The 19,818-nt window shown below is 44.7% G+C and overlaps 1 protein-coding gene across 1 annotated transcript in view; it reads right to left on the bottom strand.

Moving 5' to 3' along the window:
• Nucleotides 1-5,256: 5,256 nt before the first annotated feature.
• ENTPD2 (ectonucleoside triphosphate diphosphohydrolase 2) overlaps nt 5,257-19,818 on the bottom strand; it is a 43,372-nt gene continuing 28,810 nt past the window's right edge. The window contains exons 5-9 of the mRNA XM_044268589.1: nt 16,006-16,233; nt 8,279-8,548; nt 7,671-7,790; nt 5,862-5,999; nt 5,257-5,714 (exon numbers count right to left, since the gene is read on the bottom strand). Coding sequence (XP_044124524.1) covers nt 5,511-5,714; nt 5,862-5,999; nt 7,671-7,790; nt 8,279-8,548; nt 16,006-16,233 — 960 coding nt within the window. The 3' untranslated portion in view covers nt 5,257-5,510. The remainder of the gene's footprint in view (nt 5,715-5,861; nt 6,000-7,670; nt 7,791-8,278; nt 8,549-16,005; nt 16,234-19,818) is intronic.

Here is a 19,818-nt window from a genome sequence, read left to right as displayed (position 1 = left end):
GGGCGTTGCGGAAAAATGTGCGGGTGCGTTGCGGAAACACCCGCGATTTTTCCGCGCGAGTGCAAAACATTGTAATGCGCTTTGCACTCGCGTGAGAAAAATCGCGCATGTTTGGTACCCAAACCCGAACTTCTTCACAGAAGTTCGGGCTTGGGATTGATGTTCTGAAGATTGTATTATTTTCCCTTATAACATGGTTATAAGGGAAAATAATAGCATTCTGAATACAGAATGCTTAGTATAATAGCGCTGGAAGGGTCAAAAAAAATAAAAAAGTTAACTCACCTTATCCCCATGATCGTGTAGATCCCGGTCTGTTCTTTAGCTGTGGGCTGAATGACCTTTGGTGATGTCAGATCACATGCTCCAATCACATGGTCCATCACCATGGTGATGGAGCATGTGATCTGACATCACCACAGGTCCTTTAGCCACAGCTAAAGAACAGACCGACCGGGAACTAGGCGATCATGGGGATAAGGTGAGTTAACTTTTTTTATTTTTTTTAACCCTCCCAGCACTATTATACTAAGCATTCTGTAGTCAGAATGCTATTATTTTCCCTTATAACCATGTTATAAGGGAAAATAATACAGTGAATAGACTGTCACCTAGAACCCATGCGTGGAAATCGCACCGCATCCGCACTTGCTTGCGGATGCTTGCGATTTTCACGCAACCCCATTCATTTCTATGGGGCCTGCGTTACGTGAAAAACGCTGAATATAGAACATGCTGCGATTTTCACGCAACGCATAAGTGATGCGTGAAAATCACCGCTCATGTGAACAGCCCCATAGAAATGAATGGGTCAGGATTCAGTGCGGATGCAATGCGTTCAACTCACGCATCGCACCCGCGCGGAAATCTCGCCCGTGTGAAAGGGGCCTAAGGTTTTTTGTTGTTTTGTTTTTGCCGTTTGCAGGCTATTTTTTGCGTTCCATATACGGAACCATTAATTTTTATGGTTCCACCAAAAAAACTGAATGTACTGCTTATGCATTCCGTTTTCGTATTTCCGTTTTTCCGTTCCGTTGACAGATAGAACATGTCCTGTTATTGCCCGCAAATCACGTTCCGTGGCTCCATGCAAGTCAATGGGTCCGGGAAAAAAAACTGAACACATACGGAATGTACTCTATATGTCTTCCGTATCCATTCTGTTTTTGCCGAATCATCTATTGAAAATTTTATGCCCAGCCCAATTCTTTTCTATGTGTATAGTGTATATGCCATACGGAAAAATGGAACAGAAACGGAAACAAAAAAATAGAAAAACGGATCTGGGAAAAATGGACCGCAAAACACTGAAAAAGCCATACGGTCGTGTGAAAGAGGCCTAACCTCTATGTATCTTGCAGTGAGGTTCATAGGACTCTGTGCCAAAGGATAAATTAACACATTAAATAAATGTTGCCCCATCCCCCGGTATCTTCACATCTGGATTAAACATGAGGCTTTCTGCACATTCACATTAAATTTTAAGTAGCAGTCTGCTGTGGCAAGATGACCTCATTCAGAGAGGAAGCTCGAATCTGGAACAGCATGAGGCCTGCTGCACACGAAAGTGTGCGCCCCATGGCCGTGCTGCGGCCCTCAAAATGCTAGAGAAGCGTGCCGTCAGGGGGATAAAGGAACATTTTCTGAGCTTAGCCGCATCAGCCTTCAGGAAGAAAATTATCGTCGGAAACACGCTGCTGGCTACTGTCAGGTACTGCTGGCGGCTTGGGATGGTTTTTGGGGGTGACGGGTTCCCTTTAACAGAGATGCACACAGGTCACGCGCACACATCAATGTATATTATGCAGATTTTCAGAGTGCATTTGCATGCATATCTTGAGGCGTTTCTGCAAACAATCTGCGCAAAATCTGTACGTGTTACATATGAAGATAGTTGAGCGCTGTACTTTCCCAAACCATCTCTTAGCAACCATCAGTGAAAAACGCATCGCATCCTCACTTGCTTGCGGGTGCGATGCGATTTTCACGCAGCCCCATTCACTTCTGTGGGTCTAGCGTTGAGTAAAATTCGCTGAATATAGAACATGCTGCGATTTTCACGCAACAAACAAGTGATGCGTGAAAACCACAGCTCAGGTACACAGACCCATTGAAATGAATACAGATTTATTGCAAATGGAAATCTAGGGTTGTGCCAGCGGCAAGCACATGGACTTCTGCAGGCAACATTCAGATAAATGCTATTTTTCGACAAATCTGCCACATGTGAACTCGCCCTTTCACACTCCCTTGACAAGACCATCAGTGGGCCGCTGTTGGTCCATGTGGCTGTTTTTTGCCTGCAGTGGGCCATCCGTATACCAAGTGCCCTGCTCGGCTGAAAAGGAATTTCCAAAGCATTTCCTACTAACACCCCTTGCACACAATCCGAGTTTTATTCTGCATCCAATCTGCATTTTTTGTGGATCCGATTCAGAACCATTCATGTTCCGTCTGCATCCGGATGTCCATTCCGCTGGCCTGGAAAAGAGCTAGAACATATCTTATTCGTGTCTGCTTTGCGGACAAGGATAGGACATTTCTAGTGTTGAGCGAACTTGTGTTTTAAGTTCGGTGTCTAAAGTTCGGGTTCGGGTTATCGAAGTATCCCGTTATGGATTCTAAATTCCGTTATGGTCCATGGTAGCAGAATCCATAACAGGATACTTCAATATCCCGAACCCAAACTTTAGACACCGAACTTAAAACAATTAGCAAGCTATCCGAATAACCGCCTGTTACATGTGGGCGGCTTTCGGTTGCATTCAGCAACTACTCCGTCTGTTCTTGCCCTCAGAATCAGTGCCATCTCGTAATGAGCTGTGACGCAGTGCACGAGATGGAGAGAAGCAGAGATCTTGAAAACAGTAAAGAGTAGATACAAAGCTGGCGAAGTTTTCCTTTCTTTCCAATTGAAAGTGAAAATAAATAATCAGTCATTAGGATACACTGTTTTATGAACTTTAATGACATTCATTAACAACCAGTAATTATAGCACTGCTCGTGCCCTTCTGTTATAACACTCAGCTTGTAGGAAGACCTGAAATAAAAGTCCTTGTCAGCAACCCTGGTTATGTTAAGCCTCATTCACACGTCAGTGTTTGGTCAGTGATTTCTGAGCCAAAACCAGGATCGGAGCCTCCACAGACATAAGGTATAAGGGAAAGATCCGCACTTGTCCTGTCTGTAGAGCCGCACCTCATTTTGGCTCAGGATCACTGATGGAAATCACTGACCAAACACTGACGTGTGAATGAGGCATTACACTGCCCACCGCCAAAAGGAGGAGTCTTGTGGGCTAAACTGAAACCACTGTTTGGCAGGTTGCGTCATTCAAAACCTATGCACAGATTGGGATGTAGTTCTGCTATATCACTGCTGGGGGCAGTGTTGCACCGGAGCGTAACTAAAACCTTCTGTGTGTATAAGTACAGCGTATAATGTTATAATCCCTTAATAATAGGCAGTTAAAGGGGTTTTTCCGACATTTTACTACTGATGGCCTATCCTCTGGTCATCAGCATCTGATCGGTGGGGGTCTGAAAGCTGGGACCCCTTTGAGAAGGCTGCGGCCTTTCCTAGGCCGAGTGATGACACGTTCATTGATCTCATGGCCTAGGAGCAGCTCAGACCAATGCTATACCAGGCACAACGACTAGACAATGTATGGCCGCATCCTTCTCAAACAGCTCATTGGTGGGGGTCCCGGGTGTCAGACCACCACCAATCACATACTGATGACCTAGCCCGAGGATAGGTCACCAGTAGTAAAATGTTGGGATACCCTTTTAACCTCTTGCTACATGAATTGCATTTATATTAAGTCCATATATAGCCTAGATTTCACAGTTACCTCCATAAATAGTCACTAAGTCTTGGGTCACTTTACATTAACTAGTATATCCATAGCTGAACAACCAGGACTGCAGAGGAGTCATCTGCCGGGCATTAGGTTCCAGGATTAACCCTTAGCATACCTCTCACCCACTTTTATGGCCAGATCCTTAATAATTATCCCTATGACTAGCTCAAGTGTACTTGACCAACAGTAAAACTATAACAGCACCTATAGACAATAAAAGGGATCGTAGACTGCTTTCACATCTGCGGCATTGCCATTCGGCCGCCAGCGTGCACCGGTTTCTGTCCCCCCCAACTTCTCTGCATGTTTGCTGGATCTCCGGTGGAAATTCCGGTTGCATCCGGCAGGCTGTTCTCTGTCGAAATAGCTACCGCAGATGAGAAAGTAGCCTTAGGCCTCTTGCCCACAAACATATTTTCTTTTCGTGTCCGTTCCGTTTTTTTTTTTTTTTTGAGGACCGCATGCGGAACCATTCATTTCAATGGGTCCGCAAAAAAAACTGAAGTTACTCTGTGTGCATTCCGTTTCCGTGTGTCCGTATTTCCGTTCCGCATCTCATTGACAAGGACAGGACTGTTCTACTAGGGGCCGACTGTTCCGTTCCGCAGACCTGTAAATGGACAATTAAAATGCTTCACGTAAAAACCTCTTTCCTTATCTCGCCTCAGTCCACCACAGGCACCCTGTGGCCATGACGTGATGATAAAGCAAGTCCCTTCATCTTTTTAAGGGCTCTTGCACACGACCGCATGTCGTGTGCAAAAAATACGGAATGCACACGGACGTCACCCGTATTTTTTTGCGGACCGCTAAATACATACGGTCGTGTGCAAGAGGCCTTTAAAAGATGAAGGGACTTGCTTTATCATCACGTCATGGCCACAGGGTGCAGGTGGTGGACTGAGGCGAGATAAGGGAAGAGGTTTTTACATGAAGCATCTTAATTGTCCATTTACAGGTCTGTGATCGCAGCAGGTGGAAGTAGAAGCCTCCAGCTGCTGCCGCCCATTCCTCCTTTTATCTGATTTATAACCTTTTTTTCTCATTTATTCCTTCCCATCCAGAGGGAACATGAACCACAGATATAAAGAATCCCATATTCTAAAGAAAGTGAATGTGTGAACCTCTACATGGACAGCTATATCAGCCCTCACATGTAAGTAGCCATATAAAACACTATGGATTTATTGGTGCCACAAATAAAAAAAAATCACATTCCTAAGTGAATATTGGAGATTATAGGCTAGCATTTGACCAGTTGCCATCGCCAACCATATATCGGTTTTAACTTACATACATTATGGGGTACAGTGGTTTGACGCCATATACATTTCACATTTAGCAGAGTAGAAAACGTGTGACCATTTGGGGAAAAAAAAAATATTTTAAAAAATAAAATATCAAGGTGTCCTTTAAAAAATAAAACTTGTTTCCTTCACAATAATACAAGTCATCAGGGATCTTCCATGTAGGCGCGGTATAGACATCCAGTCCGTTGTTAGGTTTCATGCCCAAGCTTCAGCAACCATATATGAAGATGTCACAGACCCCCCCGCATTAGGATTATGGGGGACCTAGATAAGTTGTACAATCCTCTCTACTGGGCAGAGGGACACTATGGCTTGACCCATTCGCGGCCGTCTCGCATCATATGGTTTCAGCCTGTTTATTGGACCTAAAGGTGGTGAAGGAAATAATCAGACCGAGAAGAATGATTATCACGAAGAGGAAGATGAGGGCGGCCCAGGAGCTAAAGTCAGTGGCTTTGAGAATGGAAGCTTGTTCTGCAGGTATCATGTTGGTGAGGTTCAGCATGTATCCAAGAGCCCAGCCAATGGAGGTGTCACCAGCCTGGTAGAAAAACAACATCAGTGTATGAAACTCTCATATTAAAAGGGGAACTCCACCCGCAAAGGGGGTTCAATAACATTACAGAGTAATATGGATAACGGTGCCAACCTCTGAGCCCCTGCTACCAATAACTAACAGAATACCCACCTTCTTCTGGAACGCGATGTTGGGGAAGGTGTCATTGTCAAACTTGTACCCTTTGCTGGTCAGCAGGTAGATGAAGTTAGCAGTGGCGCAATAGCCGTTCAGATGTTTTTTCAGACCCGGAGCTACTTTGCTGGAAAGCTGCAGAAAAACCAGAGGAAACCGCCAGTCATCATCAGGCAAAAATGTAGCAGAAATCTTGAATATTGGTAAGAACAGTGTGTGGCAGAGGTAGTGTTGCAAGTTCGGCAGACAAGGTTTGGGTCATCTATGAATTCCATTATGGATTCCGCTACTACGGACTATAAGTTATGTTCCATGATAGCGGAATCCATACAAGAATTCTTAGATAACCTGAAACTTGTACGCCGAGCGTGAAACACAGGTTCGCTCAACACTAGTAGTGTATCTAAGCCATGTGTGATACTGTGTCCTGAGATGCCGTAAGTCCCATCGTGTGTGATGAGCTGATGTATCCGAGCGTATCCTGTGTGATACTGTCTGCTGAGCTGAAATATCTAATTCTATCATGTGTGATGAGCTGATGTATCCGAGTTTATCCTGTGTGATACTGTGTGCTGAGCTGCCATATCTTATTCTACCATGTGTGATGAGCTGATGTATCCGAGCTTATCCTGTGTGATACTGTGTGCTGAGCTGCCATATCTAATTCTACCATGTGTCTTACTGTCTTCCGACTCTCCCCCAACAGGGTAGACAAGGCTCGGCCGCAATGTATATTTTCGCCCGATCCTTTTGTTCTCCGGGGAGATAAGCCGCCATCAGTGATGTCTGGTAGCAGCTTTCTCCGCTCTCCCCACAGTTTACATATGCATGTTCGGCGTTCACCACGGGAGGACCTCCCGGGCCTAAGGGACGCGTGGGTCGTATGCCCTCCGCCGCTCCCCAGTCAACCGATTCTTTTCGGGTCTAAGGGACGGGTGGGTCGTATGCCCTCCGCTGCTCCCCAGTCACCCGATTATTTTCGGGTCTAAGGGACGCGTGGGGTGTCTGCCCTCTGCCACTCCCCAGTAACCCGAGTCAATCCATCCCCGTGGCATTCCCCAGTGCGGCGGTGGCACATCTTCTCTGCTGTCGAGTTCCTCGCCGGCAGGCCGGTGCGGCCGTGCGATCCACTTGTGGATGCCGGGAGGGAGCTGAAAGAGAGAGAGCGGTCGGCCGAACACCCCTTGTATGCTAGATTTAAAGGGTTTATCCAGGATTTTGATTTTGAAAGCTTATCCTAAGGATAGGTCAAACAATTGTCAGACTGGCTGGGGTCCAAGTCCCGGCACCCCCGGCAATCAACTGTTCGAAGGGGCCGCTGCGGACCAACAGCACTGGGGCTTCTTCATTTGGCACTCCAGCTGCTGTGAAACTACAACTCCCAGCATGCCTACTTAATCGGCTATTCTTGTAACTGCCACCGAAGTGATAGGAGGATTCTGGGAGTTGTAGTTTTAGATTAGAACAGCTAGAGTGCCAGAGGTCATTGATGTCACCGTACATTGGTCAAGTGGCCTAGGCGCGCTCAGTCCTATTCAAGTGAATGATGCTGAGCTGCAGTACCAAGGACAGCCACTATCCAGTGGATGGCGTTGTGCTTGGTGAGCCGCGAGGAGGTGGCAGTGCTCACTCAAACTCTGGTGAGTGCTTCCTGAGGATATCCATCCATCTCAAAATCCCGTAAACCCCTTTAAGTGTAAGCAGAGAAAATAATTTCTGCAGTTACAGTGAATGCAACTTCTTGTATATCAGAATATTCCACAGGGGCATTGAATTACTGCGCTGAGCGGGTTTACAGTGACTCACCTCATCGAAACTGGAGGTGCAGATGGCATCGGTTGCCATCCGCAGATCGACTAGTGAGTCAACTGGCATCTTCATCACAGATTTCATGAAGTCTACGGTGTAAAAATAAGCTGCAAAAGCCTGGAAAAAAAAATAAAGACATTATTGCACCGACGAGTCAGTTCACAGAAAGGACTTTTAATCGTCATATTTGACATGCACCGTATTACACTCTACGGAGACCTGGAGCCTGTGCCCGTGCGTTTCCATGACGACAGCAGGCAGCTCTGGCACTTGCTAATTAATAGCACGTGGGACGAGCATAAAGCATATGGTAAACTGCGGACGCAGTCTTGTAAATGCTAATTTTCTGAAACTGACATACAGTAAAAAACACATTTTGGCTTTTCCTGAATCCTGAATGGCAAAGCTGCCTCATAGAACTAATAACTAGATTTCCGTAATTTTGTACCACTGGCTTTACTTTGTACTCGGGGGGCCTTGAAACGATGGGCAGCGACCTCAGCGCGGTGGCACCGACATTGATTGTTACCCAGCTTTTCTATGAGCAGATATAACCAAACTGACAGAAGAGAGCGATGGCTTGTTATACAGTTTATACAACTTACAATGAATTTTCCAGTCACTTTGGGTTGGAAGATTTTATCAAAGGAACACGAGGAGTATGAACAGTCCGTAAACTGGAAGATGCCATCTACAATTCTCCGGCACTGGACTCCGTCTCCACTGCCGCTCATCTGGACGGACTGTGAAGAGTCATAGTTAGGAGGCCTCTCACTCTGTGTGCACGGACTCTCATACACATCCCCAAGTGTTAGAGAACTGTCATAATTCTTGGGCCAGCATGGATTCTGAACATTCGAACTGTAACCTTGTTCCTGCAAGACAAAAAGGAAAAAAATAAAATAAAATCAGAATACTGGTTATTACATACTATAGTAAAGCAACCAATATAAGGATATATTACTGTCCACAAGGCTACGTATAACTTATACCAGCTGTACATATATAATTATATAAAGGAGATACCCAGGTTATACCAGCTGTACATATATAATTATATACAGGAGATACCCAGGTTATACCAGCTGTACATGTATAATTATATACAGGAGATACCCAGGTTATGCCACCATGCTCTATATGACTATATACAAGAAGATGTATAACTTATACCAGCTGTACATATATAATTATATACAGGAGATGCCCAGGTTATACCAGCTGTACATATATAATTATATACAGGAGATGCCCAGGCTATACCAGCTGTACATATATCATTATATACAGGGGATGCCCAGGTTATACCAGCATGGTCTATATCACTATATACAAGAAGATGTATAACTTATACCAGCTGTACATATATCATTATATACAGGGGATGCCCAGGTTATACCAGCTGTACATATATAATTATATACAGGAGATGCCCAGGCTATACCAGCTGTACATATATAATTATATACAGGAGATGCCCGGGTTATACCAGCTGTACATATATAATTATATACAGGAGATGCCCAGGCTATACCAGCTGTACATATATAATTATATACAGGAGATGCCCAGGCTATACCAGCTGTACATATATAATTATATACAGGAGATGCCCAGGCTATACCAGCTGTACATATATAATTATATATAACCGATTATAAGGAGTGAGATGAGTATAATACAATTGATTCAAATAATACTACAATAGTCCAAAAGTCACATAATTTATTTGAAAATCACAAAAAAGACACATGATCAGCACTGGTCACAATAGAACAATAGACACAGGTTACAATACACATTAAAAACCAAGGGGACCGATGGTGAACTGCCGATATATATATATATATATATATATATATATATATATATATAGATATAAAGTGCAAGTGCATAGATATTACCAATTGGTCATCAATTAGAGGACATATAGTATCCAAAGGCTATGGCTCATAACTACCACAAGAATATCTACATGCATTGTATATCAGAATTTGTCACAAAGTTAGTGTGATAATACACACCACATTTGTCAAAACTGAGGCAGTAGAGATAATTGGAGTTAAATTTAACACATAATGAAAAAATACTGACCACTTGATTTAAATATATCGTACAGCAACACCACCGGTCCACTCCCCAACGCACGTTTCGCGTACAGCTTTTTCAAGGGGTACTGGTTGGCAGAAGGAAAGGCTATCCTAAATAGGTCAGGTGGATGCATCTCATTGGTTCTTGGACTCATATTCAATTAATGTGTATTGTAACCTGTGTCTATTGTTCTATTGTGACCAGTGCTGATCATGTGTCTTTTTTTGTGATTTTCAAATAAATTATGTGACTTTTGGACTATTGTAGTATTATTTGAATCAATTGTATTATACTCATCTCACTCCTTATAATCGGTTATATATATATGAGCCCTTAATTTTGTTAGGGCTATATATAGGTTTTTCATATATAATTATATACAAGGGATGCCCAGGTTATACCAGCTGTACATATATAATTATATACAGGAGATGCCCAGGCTATACCAGCATGGTCCATATCACTATATAGAAGAAGATGTATAACTTATACCAGCTGTACATATTGTGACACACTAAGGGGTTTTCCTCCCAGCATGTGTGGCTGGGCTAGTTTCCAGCCAGGTTAGGTCAAATATCGGACCGGAGTTTAAGTTCCCGTCCGGGTTTTGGCAGCACCTGGCTGTCCTTAAATAGGCAGCTGGGCTCAGCAGAGAGGTCTCCGTTTTTTGGGGTTCTGAGGCTTTGTGCCGTGCTGGAGGGCTGAGAGCCGCACATTGGGGAAACAGGCCCCCTAAAGCCTGCTGTGGACTACTGGACGCAGAACTGCCAGCAAGGTGACTTGTGTTATATGAACTTCCCATTGTGTGTGATATCACTATATACAGGAGATGCCCAGGTTATACCAGCTGTACATATATAATTATAAACAGGAGATGCCCAGGTTATACCAGCTGTACATATATAATTGTATACAGGAGATGCCCAGGTTATACCAGCTGTACATATATAATTATATACAGGAGATGCCCAGGTTATACCAGCTGTACATATATAATTATATACAGGAGATGCCCAGGTTATACCAGCTGTACATTTATAATTATAAACAGGAGATGCCCAGGTTATACCAGCTGTACATATATAATTGTATACAGGAGATGCCCAGGTTATACCAGCTGTACATATATAATTATATACAGGAGATGCCCAGGTTATACCAGCTGTACATATATAATTATATACAGGAGATGCCCAGGTTATACCAGCTGTACATTTATAATTATAAACAGGAGATGCCCAGGTTATACCAGCATGCTCCATATCACTGTATACAGTCATGGCCAAAAGTTTTGAGAATGACACAAATATTAGTTTTCACAAAGTTTGCTGCTAAACTGCTTTTAGATCTTTGTTTCAGTTGTTTCTGTGATGTAGTGAAATATAATTACTCGCACTTCATAAGTTTCAGAGGCTTTTAGCGACAATTACATGACGTTTATGCAGAGTCAGTATTTGCAGTGTTGGCCCTTCTTTTTCAGGACCTCTGCAATCCGACTGCGCATGCTCTAAATCACCTTCTGGGCCAATTCCTGACTGACAACCCATTCTTTCATCATCACTTCTTGGAGTTTGTCAGAATTAGTGGGTTTTTGTTTGTCCACCCGCCTCGAGGATTGACCACAAGTTCTCAATGGGATTAAGATCTGGTGAGTTTCCAGGCCATGGACCCAAAATGTCAACGTTTTGGTCCCCGAGCCACTTAGTTATCACTTTTGCCTTATGGCACGGTGCTCCATCGTGCTGGAAAACGCATTGTTCTTCACCAAACTGTTGTTGGATTGTTGGAAGAAGTTGCTGTTGGAGGGTGTTTTGGTGCCATTCTTTATTCATGGCTGTGTTTTTGGGCAGAATTGTGAGTGAGCCCACTCCCTTGGATGAGAAGCAACCCCACACATGAATGGTCTCAGGATGCTTTACTGTTGGCATGACACAGGACTGATGGTAGTGCTCACCTTTTCTTCTCCGGACAAGCCTTTTTCCTGATGCCCCAAACAATCGGAAAGAAGCTTCATCGGAGAATATGACTTTGCCCCAGTCCTCAGCAGTCCATTCACCATATTTTCTGCAGAAGATCAATCTGTCCCTGATGTTTTTTTTAGAGAGAAGTGGCTTCTTTGCTGCCCTTCTTGACACCAGGCCATCTTCCAAAAGTCTTGGCCTCACTGTGCGTGCAGATGCGCTCACACCTGCCTGCTGCCATTCCTGAGCAAGCGCTGCACTGGTGGCACTCTGATCCCGCAGCTGAATCCTCTTTAGGAGACGATCCTGGCGCTTGCTGGACTTTCTTGGACGCCCTGAAGCCTTCTTAACAAGAATTGAACCTCTTTCCTTGAAGTTCTTGATGATCCTATAAATTGTTGATTGAGGTGCAATCTTAGTAGCCACAATATCCTTGCCTGTGAAGCCATTTTATGCAACGCAATGATGGCTGCATGCGTTTCTTTGCAGGTCACCATGGTTAACAATGGAAGAACAATGATTTCAAGCATCACCCTCCTAACAGGTCAAGTCTGCCATTTTAACCCAATCAGCCTGACATAATGATCTCCAGCCTTGTGCTCGTCAACATTCTCACCTGAGTTAACAAGACGATTACTGAAATGATCTCAGCAGGTCCTTTAATGACAGCAATGAAATGCAGTGGAAAGGTTTTTTTGGGATTAAGTTAATTTTCATGGCAAAGAAGGACGATGCAATTCATCTGATCACTCTTCATAACATTCTGGAGGATATGCAAATTGCTATTAGAAAAACTTAAGCAGCAACTTTTCCAATTTCCAATATTTATGTAATTCTCAAGCTTTTGGCCACGACTGTACACTACTCACAAAAAGTTAGGGATATTTGGCTTTCGGGGTGAAATTTAAGGAAAACGTAAGAAGTTCCGGCTCTGGTGATATTATATCATGAAGTCGGGCAGTAAGTAGAAGCAGCAATGGTGATTATTGAGACAAAAACCGACCCCAGTGGTGGGTATACCGCCACAAAATGTCAACTTCTCAGTAACTTGCTATGTGGCCTTGAGCTTCAATTCCAGCTTGACAACGATGTCTCCTGCTGTTCACAAGTCGCCTTAGGCTCCATTCACACGTCCGCAATTTCGTTCCGCATTTTGCAGAACGGAATTGTGGACCCGTTCATTTCTATGGGCAGCACTTCCGGGTCCGCATTTCCGTTCCCGAAAAAAATAGACCATGTCCTATTCTTGTCCGCAATCGGACAAGAATAGGCATATTCTATTAGTGCCGATGCCTGTGTTTTGCGGATCCGCAAAACACGCTACTGACGTGTGAATGGACCCTTATTGTCTGCTGAGGAATGGCATCCAACTATTCTTGAAGGGCGGCCTTTGGGCCATTGAGGTTCTGAGGTACAGAGTTACGAGCCTCTACATGGCGACTCAGCTGATCCCATAGGTTTTCAATGGGATTCAGGTCTGGAGAAAGTGCAGGCCGCTCCATGTGAGGTCCCCCAGTCTCCAGCAGCCGTTCCCTAATGATGTGACCTCGATGAGCTGGAGCATTGTCCTTCATGAAGATGACATTAGGCCTGTGATGGTCATACAGAGGCTCAATGACTGGATTAACGATGTTCTTCTAGTAGTATGGACCATTCACAGAGTGTAAGGCAGTTCTGTAATGAACGCAACTGCAGGGCATGCTAAAAACTAAACAAAAAACCTTTACTGAGAAATGATCGCTCAAATAAACAATGCTGCTGCTGCTAATTAAAAAGGTAACTTGTCCTGCTCTAAGACGCTACATATCGAGGCATATCAGGCTCGACACGTTTCTGCGTAAGAAATTGCCTCATCAGGAGCTTGGTGAAAGTATGAGCAGAAAGAGCGCGCTACCCCTCTCACATAGGGGCAGCGCTCCGGCGCTAGAATGGCCTCATCAGGGGTACAGGGCGAGCTCCGGATGAGGCTGATGTCTCCAATCGTTGGCGGCCATCATTTCTGCTCAGCGTGAATCTTCTTTCATCAGTGAACAGCACTGGTCCCTTGTCCAGCGTAGATCCTCCCTGGCCCATACAAGACGATGACGCCTGTGCCTGGTGGTGCGGTCAGGTACCCTTGCAGGTCGTCTAGCATGCAGACCACACTGATGTAAACGGTTTCCAATGGTCTGAGGTGACACTTGGGTGCTTCTCACCTCCCTTAAATATGCCCGTGTGGCATTCATCATCCGGTTCCTCAGGGCATTGTTCACAATGAAGCGGTGATCAGTGTGGGATGTGGCCAAAGGATGTCCACTTCTCTGCCTGTGACTCTTCCAGTCTCTGTATCTCTGATACAACCTGCTGAGGACACTCTGTGACACTCTAAACTCAGGGGCCACTTCCGTCTGAGAACATCCTGCTTGAAGCTTCGCAATGGCGAGGTCGTGTTTATAAATTCTTAGGCGTCGTCTTGGTCTCATGATGTCCAAAATGTGAGCAGCATGATGAGGAGCACTGTTTAATACCAATTCTCATTGAACCTGGAAATGTATTGGGTGATTCATGGATCAAACTCCTGTTGTGAATTTTGCCGTTAAGCTCCTTGTTGGAGAACAGCAAGTTGTGCAAAAAGTCCTGAAATATTGAACAGTTGGACGTGTGCATTCAGAAGGTTAGAGAAGGTCACATTAAGTTCTCTTGTAAAGGTTAGAGGGGATTTTAGGTTTATCCTGAAATCTCTCCCACAACCTAAATATCCCTGACTTTTTGTGAGTAGTGTATATAATTATATACAGGAGATGCCCAGGTTATACCGGCCTGCTCTATATCACTTTATCTACAGTCTCCAGATATTTGCAGCTTGATTTGATGACATCTATGGGAAAGATTAGTGTGCTGTATTTACCACTAGTTACCACTAGATGGTGCTGTAATCTTAGAATGAGTAGTTGCTTGCAATAAACATCATACTACTATGTGCCCTATAGGCATGCTAGCTTTATTAGTTCTAATAATAACCCCTTTAAGGCTACTTTCACACCGGGGTTTTTGCTGGATCCGGCGGGGTTCAGCAAAAAGGCTTCCGTTACTGATAATACAACCATCTGCATCCGTTCAGAACGGATCCGGTTGTATTATCTTTAACATACCCAAGACGGATCCGTCATGAACACCATTGAAAGTCAATGGGGGACAGATCCATTTTCTATTGTGTCAGAGAAAACGGATCCGTCCCCATTGACTTGCATTGTGGGTCAAGACGCATCCCATGACGGAAAGCAAACCGCAGCATGCTGCTATCCGGTATGAGAACGGAACGGATGCATTTTGGAGCGCTCCGTTCTGTTCAGTTCTGTTTTTTCCCTATTGACAATGGATAGGGACAAAACTGAAGCCTTTTTTTCCGGTATTGAGACCCTATGACATATCTTAATAACAGAAAATATTAACGCTAGTGTGAAAGTAGCCTTACTGGTACATGTTCGGAATCCCCCTCTATAAGCTGAACCCCAAAAAAACGTATTCTTAACTTTCAAGATGTTTGCTTGCTGTCAGTGAACGGAAACATTCCTGACAGGGGCGTAACTACCATAGCGGCAGACCATGCGACTGCTATGGGGCCCAGGGCAAGAGGGGGGCCAGTCTTAGTTGGGATTATCCCCTCTTCTACTGGAGGTATAAACTTGGTCAGGACTCTACTCTCTAAAGCAGGCATGTCCAAACTGCGGCCCTCCAGCTGTTGCAAAACTACAACTCCCAGCATGCCCTAATAGCTGTAAGCTATCCAGGCATGCTGGGAGTTGTAGTTTTGCAACAGCTGGAGGACCGCAGTGTGAGGATCCCTGCTCTAAAGTAACAACTTTTAGCAAACGAGACAGGGGAAAATGGCCTAGGGGTCATTGAGAAAGGTTTAGGCAGAAACCCTTCTGTCCTCTGTGGGGGGCCTGGTTTGATCCTTGCTATGGGGCCCTTAATTCTCTACGTACACCACCGATCCCTGATCATGTTCAGCTGGCACCGGTGCAGGGTTCATTATATCGTGTGAGATCGCTCTCTTTTTTGCAGGGTCCCTCCCCGGGGCTTTATCAGGATGGATGTTAGGGGTGTATTTACAAAGGTAGTTATTTTGGGTCCCTTTTTTTTTTGCAAAAAAAATAAATCCGTGCTCATGTAGTGGGGCTTCTACAATGTTATCGTAAACTGGTTGCTATATAAAACAATTGGATTGGTCTGAACCCCCCATCTCCCATATTATTTTGTACAGATACCCCCCTCTGTGGAGGATGCTGTCAGCTTACCTTCAGCACTTTGGACAGGACCCTCTTGAGGACCTGGTCTCGCCCGTAGCACAGGAAGCTGTGGGTGTATACCCGATAGGACTGGCCGTACAGCCGCAGGTTCATTTCATTCTCAGGGTTGTCAATCTTGTCCGAGGTTTCGAAAGTAATTTGTGTGGATGCTCCACCGAGATCCAGGGCTCCCAGAGTCCCTTTCCTGGGCTGGAACCAGCGTCCCACCCAACTGTACTGCAGGACAGAGAGGAGAAGAGACATGCATCACATACACAGTACAGAGCCGATATAAACCAGGGGCCACACCATGACCACAGGGCTCCTTCCCTCCAGTCAACCTTCAGATTCCAAAGTCAGAATGTAGTGAAGGGGTCCGGATCTCTCAAAGATTTCTGGGGTTGGGAGGAATCTGAGATGGCTATGGCCCACTACCAGATGGAGAAGGATCCCAGTCTTAGGCCATTCAATTCCAGTATAAAACAGATATGTTATGGCCAGATTACCTCTGCTGCGTCAGTGCTCACAAATCCATACCCTATAAATCTTCTACCCTATCATCACCAACAACAGACTATCTACAGGTGTGCATAAGAGGAAACAGATAATGACAGTGTCCTGGGATCTCATTCATCGCCCATGGAACACATACACGACCTTATCCTCCGACAGAACACCCCCCTCCCCGGGTCAAACAGTCACATTCATCACCCAGAAAGGAAGCAAAACAGAGTCTGCCGTTTCAGGTCATCTTTAGTTTTTACACGCGGTTTATGTGCCAAGGGTAACATGCAGGTTCCAACCCATTGGCCAAGTTCCTTCAGTTTTTCACATTCCAGATTAGAAATTCTACACTGGCAAATAAATGGTATAAGCGAGAGCTTATATAGCTTGTAAAAGAGCAGCTCAGAGGTTGCGTAAACGCCAAAAACATGTCACGTTTCCATCCACGTGCAGCATCAGTAAGGAGCCAAAATGGTAGAAAACTGCTTAAAGGGGTGGTGTTGAGTATTTAATACTGATGAGCTATTCACTGGATATGTCATCAGTATGTGATCGGTGGGGGTCTGACGCCTGGCACCCCCTCTAATCGGGTGTAAGAAGAAGCTGCAGTGCACCGGTGATCCCTGCAGCCTCCTCACACCATACTCATCCATGACTTTGTATTATCGCTCAGGCCAATTCACTTAAATGGGACGGAACTGTGCCTAAGCCATGTGACCGATGAACGAGATGTCATTGGTCTAGAAAGTCTCTCAGACATGTGACCAATAAAAGAGATGTCATTGGTTTAGAAAGAGTCTCAGACGTGTGACCAATAAACGAGATGTCATTGGTCTAGAAAGTCTCTCAGACATGCGACAGATGAACGAGATGTCATTGGTCTAGAAAGTCTCTCAGACGTGTGACCCATGAACGAGATGTCATTGGTCTAGAAAGTCTCTCAGACGTGTGACCCATGAACGAGATGTCATTGGTCTAGAAAGTCTCTCAGACATGCGACAGATGAACGAGATGTCATTGGTCTAGAAAGTCTCTCAGACGTGTGACCCATGAACGAGATGTCATTGGTCTAGAAAGTCTCTCAGACATGTGACCAATAAAAGAGATGTCATTGGTTTAGAAAGAGTCTCAGACGTGTGACCAATAAACGAGATGTCATTGGTCTAGAAAGTCTCTCAGACATGCGACAGATGAACGAGATGTCATTGGTCTAGAAAGTCTCTCAGACGTGTGACCCATGAACGAGATGTCATTGGTCTAGAAAGTCTCTCAGACGTGTGACCGATGAACGAGATGTCATTGGTCTAGAAAGTCTCTCAGACGTGCGACCGATGAACGAGATGTCATTGGTCTAGAAAGTCTCTCAGACATGTGATCGATGAACGAGATGTCATTGGTCTAGAAAGTCTCTCAGACATGTGACCAATAAAAGAGATGTCATTGGTCTAGAAAGTCTCTCAGACGTGTGACCCATGAACGAGATGTCATTGGTCTAGAAAGTCTCTCAGACATGTGACCAATAAAAGAGATGTCATTGGTTTAGAAAGAGTCTCAGACGTGTGACCAATAAACGAGATGTCATTGGTCTAGAAAGTCTCTCAGACATGCGACAGATGAACGAGATGTCATTGGTCTAGAAAGTCTCTCAGACGTGTGACCCATGAACGAGATGTCATTGGTCTAGAAAGTCTCTCAGACGTGTGACCCATGAACGAGATGTCATTGGTCTAGAAAGTCTCTCAGACGTGCGACCGATGAACGAGATGTCATTGGTCTAGAAAGTCTCTCAGACATGTGATCGATGAACGAGATGTCATTGGTCTAGAAAGTCTCTCAGACATGTGACCAATAAAAGAGATGTCATTGGTCTAGAAAGTCTCTCAGACGTGTGACCCATGAACGAGATGTCATTGGTCTAGAAAGTCTCTCAGACGTGTGACCCATGAACGAGATGTCATTGGTCTAGAAAGTCTCTCAGACGTGCGACCGATGAACGAGATGTCATTGGTCTAGAAAGTCTCTCAGACATGTGATCGATGAACGAGATGTCATTGGTCTAGAAAGTCTCTCAGACGTGTGACCCATGAACGAGATGTCATTGGTCTAGAAAGTCTCTCAGACGTGTGACCGATAAACGAGATGTCATTGGTCTAGAAAGTCTCTCAGACGTGTGACCGATAAACGAGATGTCATTGGTCTAGAAAGTCTCTCAGACATGTGATCGATGAACGAGATGTCATTGGTCTAGAAAGTCTCTAAGACGTGCGACCGATGAACGAGATGTCATTGGTCTAGAAAGTCTCTAAGACGTGCGACCGATGAACGAGATGTCATTGGTCTAGAAAGTCTCTCAGACATGTGATCGATGAACGAGATGTCATTGGTCTAGAAAGTCTCTAAGACGTGCGACCGATGAACGAGATGTCATTGGTCTAGAAAGTCTCTCAGACATGTGATCGATGAACGAGATGTCATTGGTTTAGAAAGTCTCTCAGACGTGTGACCCATGAACGAGATGTCATTGGTCTAGAAAGTCTCTCAGACATGTGATCGATGAACGAGATGTCATTGGTCTAGAAAGTCTCTCAGACATGCGACAGATGAACGAGATGTCATTGGTCTAGAAAGTCTCTCAGACGTTCGACCGATGAACGAGATGTCATTGGTCTAGAAAGTCTCTCAGACGTGCGACAGATGAACAAGATGTCATTGGTCTAGAAAGTCTCTCAGACATGCGACAGATGAACGAGATGTCATTGGTCTAGAAAGTCTCTCAGACATGTGATGTCATTGGCTTAGGATGGAAGCTGATCGGCGGGGGTGCTGGGAGTTGGACCCCGACCGACCAGATGTGGATCATCTATCCTGAGGATAGATCATCAGTATTAAAGAAGCACTCCCCAAAAATGTTTATTCTCTGACTGTATTTGTCATAACCTCCCTTCTGATCCTCAGCCGTGTCATGTGACCAACACTCAGAAGTCAGTTACTTCTCTCTTCATTCTAATGAGACTGACATTGAGGCTCCCATAGGAATACATAGAGAAACTGGCTTCCTGTCCCCGCATAAGATGCTATGTTATTTGGAGAGTCACATGACACAGCTGAGGATAAGAAGGGAGGTTATAACTCACAAATACAGTCCCTGGTAAGAAGATTACCTTTACTGCATCAAGTACCTTTCTAACAGGTCAGAGCTTTTTTCAACATTTAAAGAACCAACCCCTTTAACTAGCAACTATGGGGGGGATCTGCTGATCTGGTTACAGACAGTCGTTTGCAACTATCTTTTATCTGAATGGGGCTTGGAGAAATCCA

The sequence above is a fragment of the Bufo gargarizans genome, chromosome 9 (genome assembly GCF_014858855.1).
Source record: "Bufo gargarizans isolate SCDJY-AF-19 chromosome 9, ASM1485885v1, whole genome shotgun sequence".
Classification (NCBI taxonomy): domain Eukaryota; kingdom Metazoa; phylum Chordata; class Amphibia; order Anura; family Bufonidae; genus Bufo; species Bufo gargarizans.
This window is presented reverse-complemented; position numbering and strand designations above follow the sequence as displayed.